We start from the raw sequence: 18,512 nt of genomic DNA on the forward strand, positions 1-18,512 counted from the left end.
GGGGCCTTGGGAACCTGGCCACTGATGTCTCGGGAAAGGGAAAATTCATTACATCGAAGTGATGTCCGATGAAGAAGATGAGCAGGATCGAGAGGAAACGCCAATGGAAGACATCCAACCTAGCGATGACATTGACATGGCCAACTTCAACCATACGGAGAGGATTGCCGCTTTAATAAAACGTGGAGGATCCATTGCCTTGGCTGGCAGTCCGAGGTGCACAGTTTTCCGTGTGCGAGGTACCCTTCAGGGACAAAGGATCACAGTGATGCTGGATAGCAGAGCTACATTGAATTTCATAAATTCATCTTTAGTATAGCAAAGAAATCTTCCAATGGAAGCACACGTGGGCTTTCAGGTCAAAGTTGCCGGAGGGACTTTCCTGCCTTGCATGCACCTAGTTCCTCAGCTGAGTATCACGATGGCAAATCACACGGTGACAGAGGACTTTTTTATAGTGGATTTAGCCAACATGGAGGTCATCCTCGGCATACAGTGGATGGAGACGCTTGATGAATACACTCAGAGTTTCAAGCGAATGGACTTCACTTTTGTGGTTGATGGGAAGAAGGTGGTCCTCCGAGGGATGGCAAATGAAGGACCAAAGGAAGTGTCTATGCACCGAATAGAGGCAATCCTACAGCATGATGATGTTGCGTGGGTTGCACAATGTTTCATCTCGGCGGAACCTATTAAGGGGCACCGAACACCTCCACAGGATAAAGAGCTTCAAGATGTTTTAAGTAAGCATGAAAGGGTTTTCATAGATATTCCTCCTGGCATACTGCCGCATCGAGGATTTGAACATACAATAGAGTTGGAACCAGGAGCGAAACCTGTTATAACCACACCATACCGCCACCCGAAGAAGTTCAAAGATGAAATCGAACGAACGATCCAAGAGTTACTTGATAAGGGATGGATCCGTCCCAGTTCTAGCCCGTTCGCATCATTAGTAGTGTTGGTCAAGAAGAAGGACGGAACATTGCGTATGTGTGTGGACTATCGCGCACTGAACAAGAGGACAATAAAGAACAGGTACCCCATTCCGAGGATAGATGAGCTGCTGGATGAACTATATGGTGCGGTCTATTTCTCAAAAATAGATCTCCGTTCTGGATACCATCAGATCCGAATGAGGGAAGAGGATGTGGAGAAAACGGCCTTCCGTTGCCATTACAGACACTATGAGTTCCTGGTCATGCCGTTCGGGCTAACTAACGCACTTGCTACATTCCAGTCATGCATGAACTGCATCTTTAACAAGCAATTGCGTAACTATTTGTTGGTGTTCTTTGATGATCTTCTCATTTATAGCAGGACATGGGAGGAGCACTTGAAACATTTGAACAAGGTTCTAAGTATCATGGAAGAACAGTCCTTGTTTGCCAAACAATCCAAACGTGAGTTCGAAATGACGAAGATATTGTACTTGGGGCATGTTGCCAGTCAATATGGGGTTCAAGTGCATCAGGAGAAGATCCAGGCCATCCTCGATTGGCCTCCCCCAAAATCACTCACGGATCTGCGAGGGTTCTTCGAATTGTGCAGCTACTACAGGAGATTTGTCAAGGGTTTTTCTCAGCTCAGCACACCTTTAACAAATCTGACGAAGAAGGGGCTTTCCAATGGAATGAAGAAGCGCAACTCACATTTGATAGGTTAAAAGAGGCCATGAGCACTTGTCCGGTGTTGGCATTGCCCAACTTCACCTGACCATTCATTTTGGAATGCGATGCGTCAGGGGAAGGCATTGGAGCAGTTTTGATGCAGGATAGACACCCCATCGCCTATGAGAGCAGGAAGCTTAGACCAGCCAAGTTCCTGTATTCCATCAATGATAAGGAAATGTTGGCCATTGTTCACGCACTGACCAAGTTTCGGCCATACCTGGTTGGTGCCAAGTTTGTTGTCCGTACAGATCACAATAGTCTGAAATATTTCCTGGAGCAGCGGGATCTGAACGAACGGCAACAAAAATGGGTAAGCAAGGTTCAATCTTTTGATTTTGATATTGAATATGTAAAGGGGAAAAACAATGTTGTTGCAGATGCCTTGTCCCAAAGACCCACCATCTGCTCACTAGAGCAGATCTCAGCCGATTGGAAGGCACAATTGCTGGTGGAATATTCCAAGAATACTTTTGCTTGTGAGATAATGGATGGTCACATCCACGATGATCGTTATAAGGTGGTGAATGATATCATTTATTATAAGGATCAGATCTACCTAGTGCCTGAATCAAAATTGAAGAAAAAGATCCTAAAGCACGTGCACGACTCCCCTCTGGCTGGTCATCCCGGCTTCCTAAAAACTTACAGAAGTATGAGGGAGAGGTTCTCATGGCAGGGATTGAAAGGGGATGTATTGCAGCATGTCAGAGCATGTATTGTTTGCCAATAGAACAAATCCGAACACACTCTTCCTGCTGGATTGCTACAACCTCTGCCGATTCCCGAACATAAGTGGAAAAGTATATCCATGGATTTCATAACAGGTCTTCCCAAGGTGAACGGAAGGGATTGCATCTTCGTGGTAGTTGACCGATTGACAAAGCACGCTCACTTCTTCGCCATCCCTTCGGACCTTCAAGCTGCACAGATCGTCGATCTGTTTTTCAGAGAAGTCTTCTGCCTACACGGGTTACCCCGAAACATCGTCAGTGACCAGGATAGACGCTTCATCAGTATCTTCTGGACAAAACTGTTTCGGATGGCAGGAACTGAACTATCACCGAGCACAAGTTACCACCCACAGACAGATGGCCAAACTGAAATTGTGAACAAATGGCTCAAAGGTTATCTACGGAACTACGTCTCGGCACAACAACGCGCGTGGGTGAAATGGATCCACCTCGGAGAATACTGCTACAATACCACTTATCACATGTCGATCGGAATGACGCCGTTCAAGGCTCTATACAGACACGAACCACTCTCCTTCCTTGATACAGTGTTGAGCAACAGTCGCGCTCCAAAGGCGAAGGATTGGCTTCAAGAAGGATAGGACATTCTGAAGAGTTTGAAAGAAAACCTGCAGCAGGCACAAAACCGACAAAAGGTATATGCCAACAGACATCGATTAGAGAGGAGTTTTGAAGTGTGGGATTTGGTCTATCTCCGACTACAACCTTATCGACAGTCCTCACTGAAGGGAACAGGGAAGGAGAAACTAAAGCCTCGGTTTTATGGTCCCTACCGCGTGATCCGTCGCATTGGTGAGGTAGCGTACAAACTGGAGCTTCCCGAAGGTAGTCGCATTCATAATGTCTTCCACATTTCTTGTCTGAAGAAGGCTATCAGGCAAAACATCTCCATCACTACAGATCTTCCACCACTCAATGAGGGGAAACTCATCTTGGAACCTATTGAGATTCTCGAAGTACGCAAAAAAGTCTTGCGTAACCGAACAGTGAGAGAATACCTGGTACGTTGGCGACATCTATCGCTGGACGATGCAACGTGGGAAGGTGAACACATCCTTCAGCATCCGGCACTGCATTTTCTTGAGGACAAGCAAATTTCGAGACGGGAGGACTGTAATGTTCCTAAACAGAAATAAATGTATTTAATTATTTTTGTGTAACGGGCCGATTGTTTAATTTAACTCGGACCCAAATTTAATTTTTGTCATAGAAGAGTGTGTCGCCGTCGGCTAATTTTGTACACCCTCGGAAAGCTTTTCCGATGGGTATTTAAGCACAGCTCGTAGTAGTTGATAGGTATGCTTTTGATTTTATCTCTCTATACTGCGGATTCGTGCTGGAGTTTGGCATTGTTCGCCATTTCGGAAGTGAAAGACCTTCCCTATTTGGCTTGCACAGTTTCGGTGGGTTTCATCCCTCACCCTATTCCATTGGTGTTGGTTTCAGTCTGTATCTGGCAATTTGAAGACTTATCTATATCAGGGTTCTTGTTGGTGAATTTCTTAGTCTCTGCGTATGCAAATTGTGCAAGTAATTCCTACAACTCTAAGTGTCATCATTTGGTTTGCATTGATAATTCATCCTCCGAAACATCACTATACGACAACCATCCTTCATACTCCCCTTTACTTCACTGTACGGTCAATTGCCCCTTCTGTGTGTCACCATACGGCAACCTTGGGCCACCATACAACCACCCCTGTTGCCCACAAACCCCATACGAGCTCTTCCTGCTACACACACTGTATGTACGGCTTATAAATATTGCTATCTAAGCTTGTGTTGCACCATACGGTACCTAAGACCATCGTACGGCATCCTAAACACCTCCATACAGCCATCATACCCCACCGTACTGCCAATAAAACCCACTGTACGGCTGTTGTATCCTGCGTACAACAACTTGGAGCTCATCTTCCATACAGACTTCCTCAGTTTCGTACAGCAATCTTGGATCACTGTACGGCCATTCCATTTCCCAGGCAACCTACGGACTCAGTGGCTTCCCCCCAGATCCACCGTACGAACATATTGTTTCCAGATAGAATACCCTCCATACTTCCAGTTTGATCGCCATCCCTGCACCTCTACCAAAATCGATTGTGGAATTAGAGTTGATAGTTCCCAGCCTGCATTCTATAGACCGTACGGCTTTAATTCTGGAGTCATCGCACTGATAAAAAGGATTTCTCAGTGGGTGCGGAACATTACAACAAATAACTCATAGATTTGAAAACAATTAAATATTTCACAATATCTATGATGCTTGATTTTAAAATGCTATAATTGATCCTTTCCACTTATCTATCATATAAATCATTTATAAAATTAAAATAATAATTTTAAAGAACGAAATTATATAATATGTTAACTCTAAAGCTTCATGCAAATAAAATATATATTTCTTACTGATCATGCTAGGAATAAAATTGCACTGAGACACTCCTTACGGATGATCCATCCAATACAGTTTAACTCCAAAATCGGAAAAGAATTTATTCAATAATCTGAATTCACGAGCTTAGTTCAAAAAATCATTTCTTTACCAATGAAAGAATACAATATATCAAAGTGTATAAGATATGTAAAAATTTGTAAGAATATGAATTGTTTCAATTGTATTTTACATTTTATATTTATAACCGATGAGGAGACACTTTCAACCATCACACCCTTTTGTAACAAGAAACCAAATATTGTGAGCCTTTAATGTAACTTGTAATATAATTTAAGTCGAGGGAAATGAAACCATTTATTTGGGCGTATAAACATGGGCTTTTGGTATGCATATCATGCTTACTTCCATATTTTGCCACGCTCGATTGTTAATATCCGTCACAGGTGCATATCTCCATAGACTTGTTACATCCTGGTGAGAATTTCCCACTCCTAAACAATTCATTCCTACTTTTGTGCAATGTCTGGAGTAATTCGGAAACATGAAAGCTTCTAATCCATCAATCTTTACTCCTCTAGAACAACTTTGTTCTTCTCCGTGGATGTTCCTGAACCTTCGATGAATGCTGAAAAGGCTCAAAATAAAATGAAACTCCTCTTGTAAATATGCAACATCCATTCGCTAAATATGCACAGGCTCTTCTAAACTTAGTCGGGCAACATTCTGAAGATGTTCCTACTACATATCTAATGCATTCATGACAAGTATTGGGCCTTCATGAACATTATTTAGCGCTGAGTAACCAGAAAGTGTGGAGATTATCAGCATATGTTACTAAATCATCCTCGCATCATAAACAGGGATAGTAGTGGTAACTTTCCATCATTTCTACCTTCCCACATATATCTCCAGGCCTACAACAAATACGACAAGACATTAGATATTAAATATTAATAAAAGTTCCTTAATGATTGGTGGCAATCAACACAAAACTCCTTGCTATTCACTCTTGAAATGAATGTAACTTTATTATTCATGTACACTCAAGAAAATTCATGAAGTGATTGGTATGCCATTTTGTTTATCAAGTTCCCTTATCCATTAAGAAACTTAAACATTTCAAACAATTTTATTCTTCTACCCATGATGATTACTTTTATCTGCATGTCTCTAAATTGGGATTTCCATAGACTGGATATGCTTCTTGTACGTCTTGCTACCATTATTTCACGGAGGAGTATGTGACTTGCTCAATATTGGTGGTTGTTGCAGAGGACATCATACGATTAGTTGAAACCATTTTTAATATCTGTCAGTTGGTAAAGGCGCAGTTTTAATTGTTTTTGTAATTACTATTGTGCAACAACACAATATAACAATATTCTTGTTATTTCATAGACAACATCCAGTTGCACAATACTTTTCTTCTTAGCGCTCAACTTCATCACTGCAGAATCATTGCTTTCTAGACTCCTGTCATTTATGTTTTCTTTGCCTGATTAATTGTGCGAACGAATTCAAACCACTGCATAATCTGTCATCTTCCTTCATCACTTGTTTCAGATTAGAATTTATCTTTGTCTTATTAACAAGATCAATATCAAAGAAATGAATTTCATTATCACCGAGTCCAAATATCTGACCTCTTGCATCATTCATTTGATTAGTATACATAGAAGAAAACACTTCAAAAGAAACACGATGAAAACTTGAGAACATTTCCCTAAGCATATTATTAACAAATATTATCATAGACTCTTCAGGGATACTTACCTCAGTATGCTGCCCATACTTCATACTTGTATCAACTGCATCATTCTTATGCGCAATACTTACTATCTCTGCTTCGTGAAAGCAATCCTCAAGGGCATTATATCTTTCATCAAATGCAAGATCTCCGATGTCATGCAATTGATCTGTCATAAAAGTATCAAGAAAAATGTTCTTTGCTTGGTTGTCCTCTTGTATACAATCTTCTCTATCTCCACACTCCAAATGTTGATTCCTCCCATTAAAAGGTTTTGAAAATGACTCTTCTTCAAGGGATGAAACTTTTCTTTTACCAAGAATTTGGTCAAATATGAAACTTGGAAGATATCTGGAACCATGCTCATATGATTGTATTTCTTGCTCATAGGATGAATTGGAAGATGTCTCATCTTCTAAATGCATATCATGAATTGTGTCAACTTCAATATCGTCTTTAGGTATGTTATCTTCATCATAATGTTGATATATTTGACAGCATAAAATACCTTCTTCAAACAATGGACTGAACATAGAATGCTCGGGCATATCTCCGTGAGATAACATTTCCTTGTGTTCATATGCCACATATTGTTCTACTTCATCTCCATAAAATACTCTGTCAAGATTCTCTATTATTTCACAGCATAAAAGATCTGAAAAGATTTTTTAATCCTCCCTGGATGCATTTTCTTCTTCATGTATGTTCATATTGTCCTCAAGAAATATATAAGAGCTATATTCTTCATTACCTTCTGCTAGTTCATCATATATGGAATCTGAAAATTCTTTAAAATTGTATCCAAATAGATCTCTTTCTATACTTAAACCATAATGCACATCTTCAACCAACATGTCATCCTTCTGAGAAATGTATGCCCCTTTTGGTTCATTGTTTTCCTCCTCATGAAAGTGATATGGATTTTTAGAGATGAACAGATTTTCTTGTTCATTAAATGTTTCATAGTGATAGGACACATCAATTTGTTTCTCCTTGATCTGATTTTCTTTGTGTACAGGAAGAAAAATTTGACCACCCTTTTCAACATACTTTTGATATTCCATGTCTAACAAGGTCGAAATCTCATCCACACTGAAAGAATCCTCTTCATCATTTCCATTTTCTTCACAATCTAATTCCTTACCAATCTCATCATGATCAGATTCTTCTTCAATTTCTTCTACATTTGAATCTAAAACATCATTATGTTCTCATTTTACTTTGGTATCTTTTTCTTCATCTTTAATAGCTTCAACCAATTTTTTAAGAAGAAGCTTCACGTCAGGGTCCTTTGGCGAGATTCTCAACTTAAAAAATTTGTTTAGAAATTCCATGTAAGGAGGTTTGAGGTTCGACAGGATCTCACGATAAGTGTTCATCACCCTCAAAAACAAATGTGTTGAAGCCTCACTCTCATACCTTTCCAAATTGAAAAAGGCATTAAGTGGAGACATGTCAGGATCCTCTTCCATGTTGAAATTTTGGTCTTCATAATGTTCATAATACATTTCATCTTCCTCGCTTGTATCATGAAATTCATATAGGAACCATTGTTCAAGCTCTTTCTAAGACGAGATACACTGTGTGGGTAATGATTCATATGCTTGTCTTGCATCATTCTTTAATGTTCTGGCAAAAAACTTCATCACTTGATCTTTCGCACAAATCTCATAATCTTCTATAAATGTATAGAATGCATCCAAATGTCAAATTTCCAATTCATCCCATTCTCCATGGAACTTTGGTACCAGTTGTGAAAGCTTTGGAGATAACTTGCTACGTTCATAATCAAAGTTGCTGAAATCCAATGGCTTGATGCCATCTGGAACAAAAGGTTTTCTTTCAAATGATCGATACATTTGAAAGACCATCTACCATTTCTTTGAGTCCTCTCCCTCAGCAGAGTCACTGATGATCCGAGCACTCGTTTTGTTAAAGTACCAACCAAAATACAATAGAGTCACCACCTCCAAATGGAGGACTTCAAGTATCTGAGTTCTTCCTTCCAGCAGAGTATACGTCACCAAAGATTGAATCTGCAGAAAAAGCTTAAAGAAAAATATAGAATGCTTCTACAAGATCAAATCTTTATAAAGCAATTTAAGATTTATAAAATAATTTCGAGAGATTGAAATCTTTAAGGAAATTAAATGCACTATAAAAAACTTATCAATTTAGAATTTCAAATATATCAAAATGTTTTAACAAATTAAATAGAATCTAACTCTTACTAGTCTACAATCAAAAACTCTTAGGGTTTGTTTTGCAATATTCCAAACTGTTTTAAAATTGCGTCCATATATTTGATCTGTCGCATCTTGATTACTAAATTGTTTATAATTAATGTGCGTAAAATTTTATAAAGTTGTACGTTTTAAACTTATAATATTGACTCTTATCGCCCTTCGGCACTGGTCTTTATATTTTTCATAATTCGCAATCCATACGCTAGCAATTATATCATATCTTTCCTTTGAAGAATTAATATATTCATTTGTTGCATTAATCTGTACTTCCTTGTAAAAAAAACATTCATATATTCATTTATTATTATTAATTCATTATTTGCAAGTTTAAAGTTTTCTGTAATTCTTGTTGTTAGGAAAACTTTCATCGCATTCGCATTCTAATCAATCTACTTTAAGCATCTTGGATTTAAGGTTGTTGTCCAGGATTAGGTACACTTGCCATGGTTTTGCAGAGCGAGAAGCTCAGGGGATTTGGATCACATTGATCAATCCAATCAAGTTGGCCATAACTAGTTGGATATCCCAGCATCAAATTGGCAAGACTCGTAGGATTCCAATCTGCAGTTTTGGGAACCAACACGACCTCTCAACCACAGTCAGTAAACTGACTTTGTAGCATTGGAGGTTACCTTTAGCAGCTATCATTAGCCTATGACCACACGACAACGGTTATCCTTTCTATATCGTAGCCTCGGAAGCATCAATTTTCATCTTCATGATCTCACGATCTAACACTGCTTCATAGCTTCGTAAAGCTTTGAACTTGTCCTTGAGATCTTATGATCTACTGCTTGTCATAGCATCAGAAGATTTGACTTGCCACGTGTCTTAAAAACTCATGCAAATGTGCCTGGCCCCACCTTACTTTATCATCTGATCTTTACGAACTTACGATCGTCACTTTATCGTGTCATCGAACATCCCAAAATTTGCTTCCACGATCCTACGATCATGACCTTTTCATATCTTCGAAAGTCTTCTTGAAAACCTTCATGATGCCTTGATCTTCCCTTTGTCATAAGATCAAAACTTACTTAACCTTTTGCTCTTTTATGTCCTTGCAATCTTACGATCACCACTTTATCACATGGTCGTGAGCCTCCATTTTTTCTTTTACGATCCCATGATCACCTATTTCTTGTAACATCGTACACCTTGATTTTAACCCTTCCATCAAATACTTAAGATGACACAACACAAGAGGAATCGTAAGATCGGAGACCTCATTTTGAACACTTGCGATGCTACGACCATATAACATATCTTAAGATCGGAAGACTCAAACTTTACCCCTACAATCCTCCGCTAACCCTTATATTGTAACATCGGGAGAGGGAGATTTTAAGTTCATGACTAGACGCCTAACCCTTGATTGTAAGATCGTATCACATGATTTGAATGACATACAATCTCCCACTTAGACTAGAACTTGGGGTAAGGGTAAAATGATTGCAGACTTTAATGAAATTTTTTATGACAAGGGTGTAGACACAACCTTAGGATATCACATTATTCCACTAGGGCAAGATTTTCAATACTGGGCTAGGGAAAAAACAACCAGGTTAGGGTCTTTTCTGGAAACTGAAAATAAATGAAGCACAAAACCCTAACAATACAACTCAGTTTAAAATATTTTCACAATGAATTTTCAAAAAATTTGGCGCAATAAAAATAGGGGCTATTAGATTACGTAAGTACAAAGGTAAATTTTAGATCTATTAAGAAAATTTTGAAAACAAAAATCAAAAACCAAACGAGTCAAATGAGTCAGCTGAGTCACCGAGCCAAGTCAGGCGAGTCGGCTGAGTCAAGCAAGTCAGCTCAGTTGACTTGCCGAGTCAGGGTCACGGGTCATTTTGACCCGGCTGAGGTAACTCGACTCGCTGACTCGGACGACTCATCCGACTCGCGGCGAGTCTCGTTACTCTAGAATGGACTATTTGAAAACAATGATGTAATAGTTGATGAGACAATACAAATGAGGATAGAGGGAAATTTTGAAAATGGTGCAGTTAAAAATGAATCGAGAATTCAAAATCTAGAGCAAGATGTTGTTACTATAGGGGCTAATTTGAAGGACCAATCAGAAATTTTATTTCAAGTTTATGATTTTGGAGTATATAATTTGGAGGATAAGTTGAAAGTATCAAATGATATGGTTATTGTAGTCTTAGTGCATTTTGACAAAACCCATAAAAACATTGAAGAAACCATGTGGAAAATTAAAGGTGTCGAAAAGGTGAAGGGAACAATGAAAGGAATCAATAGTGCAAACCTTCACACTCTTTAAGAAAGCATTGGAAAGAATGAAATAAGATTACTTGAAGTTGCTTGAAGTTGCACAAAGATAGGGATATGGTGATCAAACATGTTGCATCAGGCTAAAAATCAGATTTCTAGAACAGCCAGTCACCAAGATGATGGACAAGAACCTAAGCATCCAAATGAGCTCCACATCCTTCTTTTGGATGCTTGGTTTTATGATTCAGACTTCATTTTTCTCTCTTGGACACTTATTTGGAAAGCTTTATCTTTCATCTTGCCCAAGGATGGAAACCCTCATGCCAATAGACAATGAACGCAACCCCATTGTCCATGGAGAGGTCACATCAAGTGTCTCACGTGTGCTTACAAGTTCTTTCTTAGTTATCCAATCTAACTATTATACTATGTTTAAGATTGGTTTTTCGATAGCTGGTTATTGTATTGCTGATGTATTATGCAATAACGTATCCTAAAAAGTTTATATGAGTTTTGTAGGTTATGGTATTGTATTGCTGAAAATCATATTACAATAAAGATTTCAGAGGTTTTTATATGAGCATTTGTTATGTAAATTGGAAAGTATTTTGCATGAGCTATATGTTTGCATTCTAATAATTTCTTAGACAGAAGTTTGGGAAAAATATCAATTTGGGATATTACAAAGAATATGGACTATAGTACCATTTATTAGTGATTAAGGACTGTCTACACAAGTTTAAATCATGAAAAGTGAATTGATAAGTCAATGATTCTATCAAAACTATTAATTAGCAAACTAAAAATTAGATGTTGCCAATAGGAACTCAAACATAGCTAAGGAAGCAAATTTATCATGACATTGGCACACTCTGTGACAGTAATTTTCAGAACTCTGGATACAAGAATATATTGAATTATTTTATATATGACAAATACATAGTTTAATCTCCAAGATACAGACAAAATGAATTGAAACCATTTTACTTATGATAGATATGTAATTTAATGTCCGAGACATGTTAAAGTGGGGTTGTCGTTGCACCAAAAGACCAATCTGTCAATGCCCGATACAACCACTCAACTTATAGTACACAAGAGGCGGTTAAGCCCTTGTCACGAATCCCGAGGGGAGCGCTGAACAAATTTCCAACAATCTTCCCCTCAACATTACCTAAGGGTCTGAGGATTCGAACCTGTGACCAAGCTCTGATACCACTTGTTAGAGTGGGGTTGTCGTTGCACCAACAGACTGATTTGTCAATGCCCAATACAACCACTCAACTTATAGTACACAGAAGAAGGTTAAGCCTTTGTCACGAATCCCGAGGGGAGCGCTGAACAAATTTCCAACAAGACAAACTTAATAAATTGAAATTATTTTATTTGCAACATTTATTTAATGCATCCCTGAGACAGAGAAATGAAAATAAATTGATTTATATGCAGGGTCCAAGGCAAACTTGAATATTCAATTGTTAATTCAATAATTTACTTATGATAGAATTAGTGTGTGCATTCAAAGGAAGCAATGTAAGCAGAAATGCTTCCTACACTATCTACTAAGAAGACTGCCGTGCAAAATTTGATATTTAGCAATTACAGAAAGTAGATACACATATAAATACACAATATATCATAGCACAGGTGTGCAAGGGGAAAACCTTTCATGGCCCACACTCCAAAGAAACCCAATGTTTTAATCAATAAGAATAATATGTACCTACAAAATTGCAATTTCAGAGCAAGCATCACAGTTTCACCAATATAAAACTATGGAGGTATTCTAGCCACATAGAAATACCTAAAAAAAACCATATAGACTACAACTCCAAGCACCAATAAATAGATAAGATGCAAACTAGAAACAATGAACGGCTTCAGAAAACCATTTGCAAAACCATGAGAGAAATGGCACCCAAATGCACAGATTCAAATTTTAGTGTCTCTCCTTAATCTTGCTTTTCTCAATTATTTTTGGCATATTCCTTACACTTGCTATATTGTCATAATCTTTCATATTTGTCTAACCAAACTTGGGTTCCACAATTTGTCCTCATTCATCTATTTAATAATGCTGTAATGCTGGTCAAGATTCCAATGTAATCTCCCTCCTACATGCTCTTATGCATCATAAGAATCTGTCATATGTAACTACTGCCATAATGCCCTTACACCACACGATGCCACCACATGGACAAACTATGCCACCACAAAGTGAGACACCTACATCCTCATGTGAGAACAAAATCCTCTAAAGACAAATTCCACATCACCTCTAAATGGGATGCCAACTCTCCATATGAAGACAAAAAGTGTGAATGCATACAAAAGTATTGAAATTAAACGTTGGGAATGAATGATTGAGAACTGAAGACACCTTTTCCTCGTTTGTATTTGCATGATGGTATGTAGCAAATTTTAAGGTTTCCTGTTGTATTAGTGTTATCATTAACTAATTATTAGGTGCATTACATTATGATTATGTCAGAAGATTAACAAGTAAATCAAACATGTCAAAAATATATTAACTTCATGTGATTACCTCTCTTGTGCCTTAAGGTTGGGGGGTGGTAAAGGCCAACAATGCTTGGAGCTACTTCAACAAGCTTTTCCAATCGGCAAGAGCATAACAAATATGTCATCTGCATGTTAAGCAACTTTGTTGCAAAGTAATTACTATTATACTATTGGAATCTATTAGTTGTGATTGTGAACACCAAAACAAGAATCTATAATAACCTGCTTGAAGTCACAGAGAATTGTAATTCTAATGCTGTAAATATCTCCCTAAGAAGTAGATCTAATTTTATTAAGTTGTATTGTTGTTGATAATTATCTTTTTATGGAGATGCATATGATATTGTAAATGGAGGTTATATTCATTGATAGTGTTATAATGAGGAAAACATCATAATTTTATTATAGAAGGTTAAAAATGCAAAAATAAAGAATTGTGACACAAATTGTTGAACAATATTTCATTCCATTAATTTAGCACCAGACTATGATATGATTAAACTTGTATAAAAAATTTTGTGAAAAGTCTCAAGCATTAAGTTTTCACCAATTACAAATTTTTTACTTGATTGAATGAAGTAATCTGCATGCACTGGGACAGAAATCTGGCTTTATGGGGTCTTATAGTTCGACTTGTGATAGTATAAGTCTTTAGAAATTGTTGTCAAATTTTGTAAATGGATTGAAACTTTGTTTTAGACTCTAGGAATCAGTAGCCCCCACATTAGTTAACATTTCAACATGACTGGTGATGCTGGCGCAACATGCCCTCCAATACCAATTGGGTTGAGGGGAGACAAGACCTCATGCCTACCACAAGAAGCACTCGCCAATTAAACCAGGCCCCCAGACCAAATGAGGTGAACCTAGACAGATATCAATTCAGTTTTTGTTGGGGGGATTTCTTACATTGGTATGAAAGCCTAGGCTCCAAACTATATTGATTTTATGAAGTTTTATAATTCAAGTTATGACAATCTACATCTTGAGTGTAAGAACCCCAACTAGGTCTATCCTTAAACACTCAAATTGTCTTGGAGGAATTTTGTCAAACAGTTGGCGAAGTAAAGTCTCTTTAATTTTTCTATGTTCATGTCACAAACACTACAAAGATCACAAGTATTATGCATAGAAATTTTGTCAAACTGTTGTATGGTCATAACAAGCTGAAGCAATCACTTATATCACAAAGACAATTCGTCAAATACCTGGTGTACCCCCTCTTGACACAATAGAATTCCTCTGTTGTAAACTTGGATTTACTGCTTAGCTGTTACAAACTTAGTAGATGAACCGTGGCAATATTTATGTCATGTCTTCATACAACCATTTAATTTCAGATTTACATATAATCAGATTGGCAAATATATCAGATGAACAAATGATAGCAGCATTGAAATCTAATACTAGTTTAATGGACATACATAAAAGTTACAAATTTGTATCTTTAATTCCAAATGATTTCAAAACAATTAGTAAAACCTGGTTGAAGTCGCAGCTCTGACATTTGACTCAAAAAATGATCACAATCTCTACACAATGCAAGAATATTCCAAGGCGCCAAAATCTGAAATGAAAGAATACATCACAATCGCCATGCGTTAAAATGCAGAGGTTTCGGCATCAAGTTTGAAGCTTATGTGGCTGCAATATCTGGGACGGCTGCTATAAAGCACTGCAAATAAATTGACCAAGGCTATCATTCAACCTGTTTTTACTATCTATCACCTCTGCTTAATATCAATTGAAACCTATACCATACTTCACCAAATTCAAAGCATTTATCACCAATCATGGCTCTTGGATGAAGCCATAGCCAAAACGCACAATTTCATTGAATCTTTCACCAACTCAAAGTGTCTGAAACCTGAAGAATTCACAATTCTACAAGCTAAGGAAAATTGAAAACCCTTGGCTTTCAACTTACAAAACCAAGTTGACAAAGCATAAGTAACATAATGAAAAAGAACTTATGTGACTTTTTTATAACTTCTGTGGGAGAACTCACACAACTTTCCAGACAATGGGGGATTAATAGTTATACTTTTCCCTTTGATAATTCATTTACTCCAATACTTTTATTAATACCTTGGCTTAAGATTCCATGAATTAATTGAATAAATAGCCCCTTTGAACGATGACTCAACCCTCAAGTGATTATAAAGTCAAATTATAACTTTATAATAAGCCATTTAATGTTTTACTTTTAATAATAATTTGGATACAAAAATATAATAACTCCCAATATACTTATCCATTATATATGGCATTTGAAACAGGGGTCACACCTACTATTTCCCCATGTGACCAAATATACTATACAAAAATAGAAAGGGTCCCTCTCAATCATCACCAAACTTACTGTAAATATTAAGTACATGAAACTAATTGCAAATGAAGTCCATTATGAGCCAAACAAAGACCAAACTAGAATATACTGAATTGTGGAGAAGACAAAACCCTCCCATAACCAAGCCTCCTTCTCGAAAGTCCCTCTAGCCACAATAATTAGCTTACAAGGGACACAATAATAGGCTAACAACTCATCCTCTAAAATTGGCTAAAAACGAGACATTACAATACACCCTCCCTGAAATGGCTCGTCCCCAAGCAATCTCAGAAACAATTAAAACATCAATCCACTTTGATCCCAAGAGTAAGATTGTATAATGCCCCCATGATCACTAACTAGCTCCTATAACATCATCACTAGCACAATTGACAGAACCTACCAACTAAACCAAATCTAGTTGTAGATGTCACAGGAGTAAACAACTTAAAAAGAAAGCAACTCGATTAGTTGACAAAGCTTGCTTCCCCAAATTGCGCAAACTGAGTTGCCATACACACTATTTAACACATGTGCAACTAAACTGTGAACCTAAAAGAGATCATGCACATGAGGGTCAAAAGTAAAACCATATGTACTCGATGCCATGTACACATCCCAAAACTCCTTTGGGAGCTCTTCCTGAGACCTCGATGCACTAGAAGGATCCCAAAGCACACTAAACTCACAACTATCCCTATTGTGGAGATAAAGAAATCCAGAGGTGTCTATAACACGACCAATATCTCCATCCTTTGCTACGCTCCCAAGGATGTGTTGTGTTTTCAAGAAATTTGTCTTGTAGTCACTAACCCAATCAACTAAAGAAGGCCTATACCCATCCTGTAAAGGATGGTATGATCTTAGAGCCCATCCACATTGACGCATAACCAAGTTCTCTACCTATGGATCGAAAGAGAAATGATGTGCGTACCTCATTGTGTAGTTACGGTAAAAGGCCCCCAGAAGATGGTTCCAATCTCTGACGCCAAACAACTAACTGGGTAGATGTCACACTAAGCCTCTTCACATACCCAATCACATACTCTCTATCATGAAACAAATGGAGATATTCTGATTTAAGTGCCTCCAACGCCCTCTAGATGAGCCTCAAATCGCAAATATTAGTACCAACCTCAACACCATAGTGCCTCTCCTCAAATTCGGCTCTCCAAAGTAGGCACTCAACATATTTATGTGCGCAATCAAAATGAGACAAAGCTGAATCAACCTACTCTCCCGAAACCCTCAATTGGTCCCTCCAACATTGAGGCTCAACAATCTGTTGAACAAAATCAATTGTATGGGATGAAATAATAGGATTGTTTCCGAAGGGAAACAACCCAACATGAGAATCAATCTCCCAACCAGATGACACTATGCATATATTCTATGAAGAAGATGGAGTTTTGTCATCGACTGTCACATAACTCACTAATGAATACACCTCTATATCACAAGAAATCTCATACAACAAGAGGCTCTTTGTAGCTCTCAATCAAAGTACTCATGCCAACTGAATCCACTGCACCTAAATCAGTGTGAGATATAGCCACATCCTCGCTACAACCCATGGCTATCAACTCATCACTGACTGCCACTATAGGAAGCTGAACTGAATCTGTAGCTAGTGAAGAATGTACTCGGCTTAACTACACGATAACCTCATCCAACTAAAGTTTTGACACCTAAAGAACCAACTAGGTGCTCTCCAACTAAAGCTGCCTCAAGCTCGCTCGTGAGTGAGCTGAAATACCTCCTCCTTTCCTATCAAAACATCGTAACAAGTGCAACCCCACTCGAGAAGATAATTCTATCAGCCAATAATTGCAGGTAATTATGTTTCACTATACCAATAGCTTCTCGAAGTGAATGGAACTATGCCAAGGAAAGGCCTCTATCACCGTGCTCATCTAACATTGGAGCATACCAACCAAATATGGCTAATATCTAATAGGCAACGTCATAATGCTTAATGATTGTAGCAATTTGACTATCACTCACCTTAAATTGCCTAACCACATAATGTCTCTGAACTCTCAGACTCCCATATAAGCTCTATGACCCAAGATTCACACTATGGTAGGAAGTTATATGATCAAAATCATCATGTGCACTATCATCCCTACACATCAACAAATGAGCTATCGCTGCTAGGTGCCTCAACGAATGGCTCATCTTAAAGAGTAGAAGTTGTTGTTGTATCAATCTCCTCACACATTCCCACCCTCAATGTAACTATAGGTCCCTATTAGTCATGATTGTTAGGAATAAGGTGTCTCAACCTTGGATAATTCCTATTCTTATTATTTGTTTTGTAAAATGTGCAAGTTCTGGAGGGGTGGGGTTGTTTTACCGAAAGGTTTTTCCCCACCGGCAAATCTTTGTATTATGTGTTTCTTTCTCTGTCTATTTTCTTTATGCTTGCTTGGCTGAAATATTGTTGTTTACATGATATTGGATCTATAAGTGTAGAAGATTTTAATAGGATTTGCACCATACTTCTCTTAAGAGATTAGTGTAGGAAGTTGTTTCCACACCTGAGCTTCCTTACAATGATCCTGGGACCTATCATCAACCAATGAATTCTCTAATCCACTTCC

At 37.9% G+C, this 18,512-nt stretch overlaps 2 protein-coding genes across 6 annotated transcripts in view; one reads left to right on the forward strand and one right to left on the reverse strand.

The window, feature by feature from the left end:
- Positions 1–18,512, reverse strand: part of LOC149530220 (Tetratricopeptide repeat (TPR)-like superfamily protein) — a 108,145-nt gene that overhangs the window by 76,825 nt on the left and 12,808 nt on the right. The window contains exon 2 of one of the 5 annotated variants that reach the window (XM_089810291.1): positions 12,257–12,397. The exons of 2 other annotated variants lie outside the window; for them this stretch is intronic. The gene's annotated coding sequence lies outside the window, so the exon portion shown is untranslated. Of the gene's footprint in view, positions 1–12,256; positions 12,398–13,605; positions 13,706–15,062; positions 15,256–18,512 lie in introns of all 5 variants that reach the window. 2 more of the 5 variants (XM_089810294.1, XM_089810290.1) reach the window with 2 other exon arrangements.
- LOC149530221 (uncharacterized) lies at positions 539–3,006 on the forward strand. The gene is made up of 4 exons (XM_089808178.1): positions 539–1,087; positions 1,450–1,661; positions 1,803–1,983; positions 2,404–3,006. Exons 1-4 carry the CDS (start codon positions 539–541, stop codon positions 3,004–3,006), a joined length of 1,545 nt encoding a protein of 514 aa, XP_089664304.1.

Source organism: Cupressus sempervirens, chromosome 11 (assembly GCF_028749045.1).
Source record: "Cupressus sempervirens isolate cs-2001-9-10 chromosome 11, ASM2874904v1, whole genome shotgun sequence".
In the NCBI taxonomy this organism is placed as follows: domain Eukaryota; kingdom Viridiplantae; phylum Streptophyta; class Pinopsida; order Cupressales; family Cupressaceae; genus Cupressus; species Cupressus sempervirens.

Excerpts from the sequence above, each read along its gene's own strand:
- LOC149530221 (XM_089808178.1), top strand. The coding sequence starts at position 539 with ATGGACTTCACTTTTGTGGTTGATGGGAAGAAGGTGGTCCTCCGAGGG. Across the intron at positions 1,088-1,449 it reads TGGATGAACTATATGGTGCG|TCAATATGGGGTTCAAGTGC; the intron begins GTCTATTTCTCA and ends GCATGTTGCCAG. Across the intron at positions 1,984-2,403 it reads ACGAACGGCAACAAAAATGG|AACAAATCCGAACACACTCT; the intron begins GTAAGCAAGGTT and ends GTTTGCCAATAG.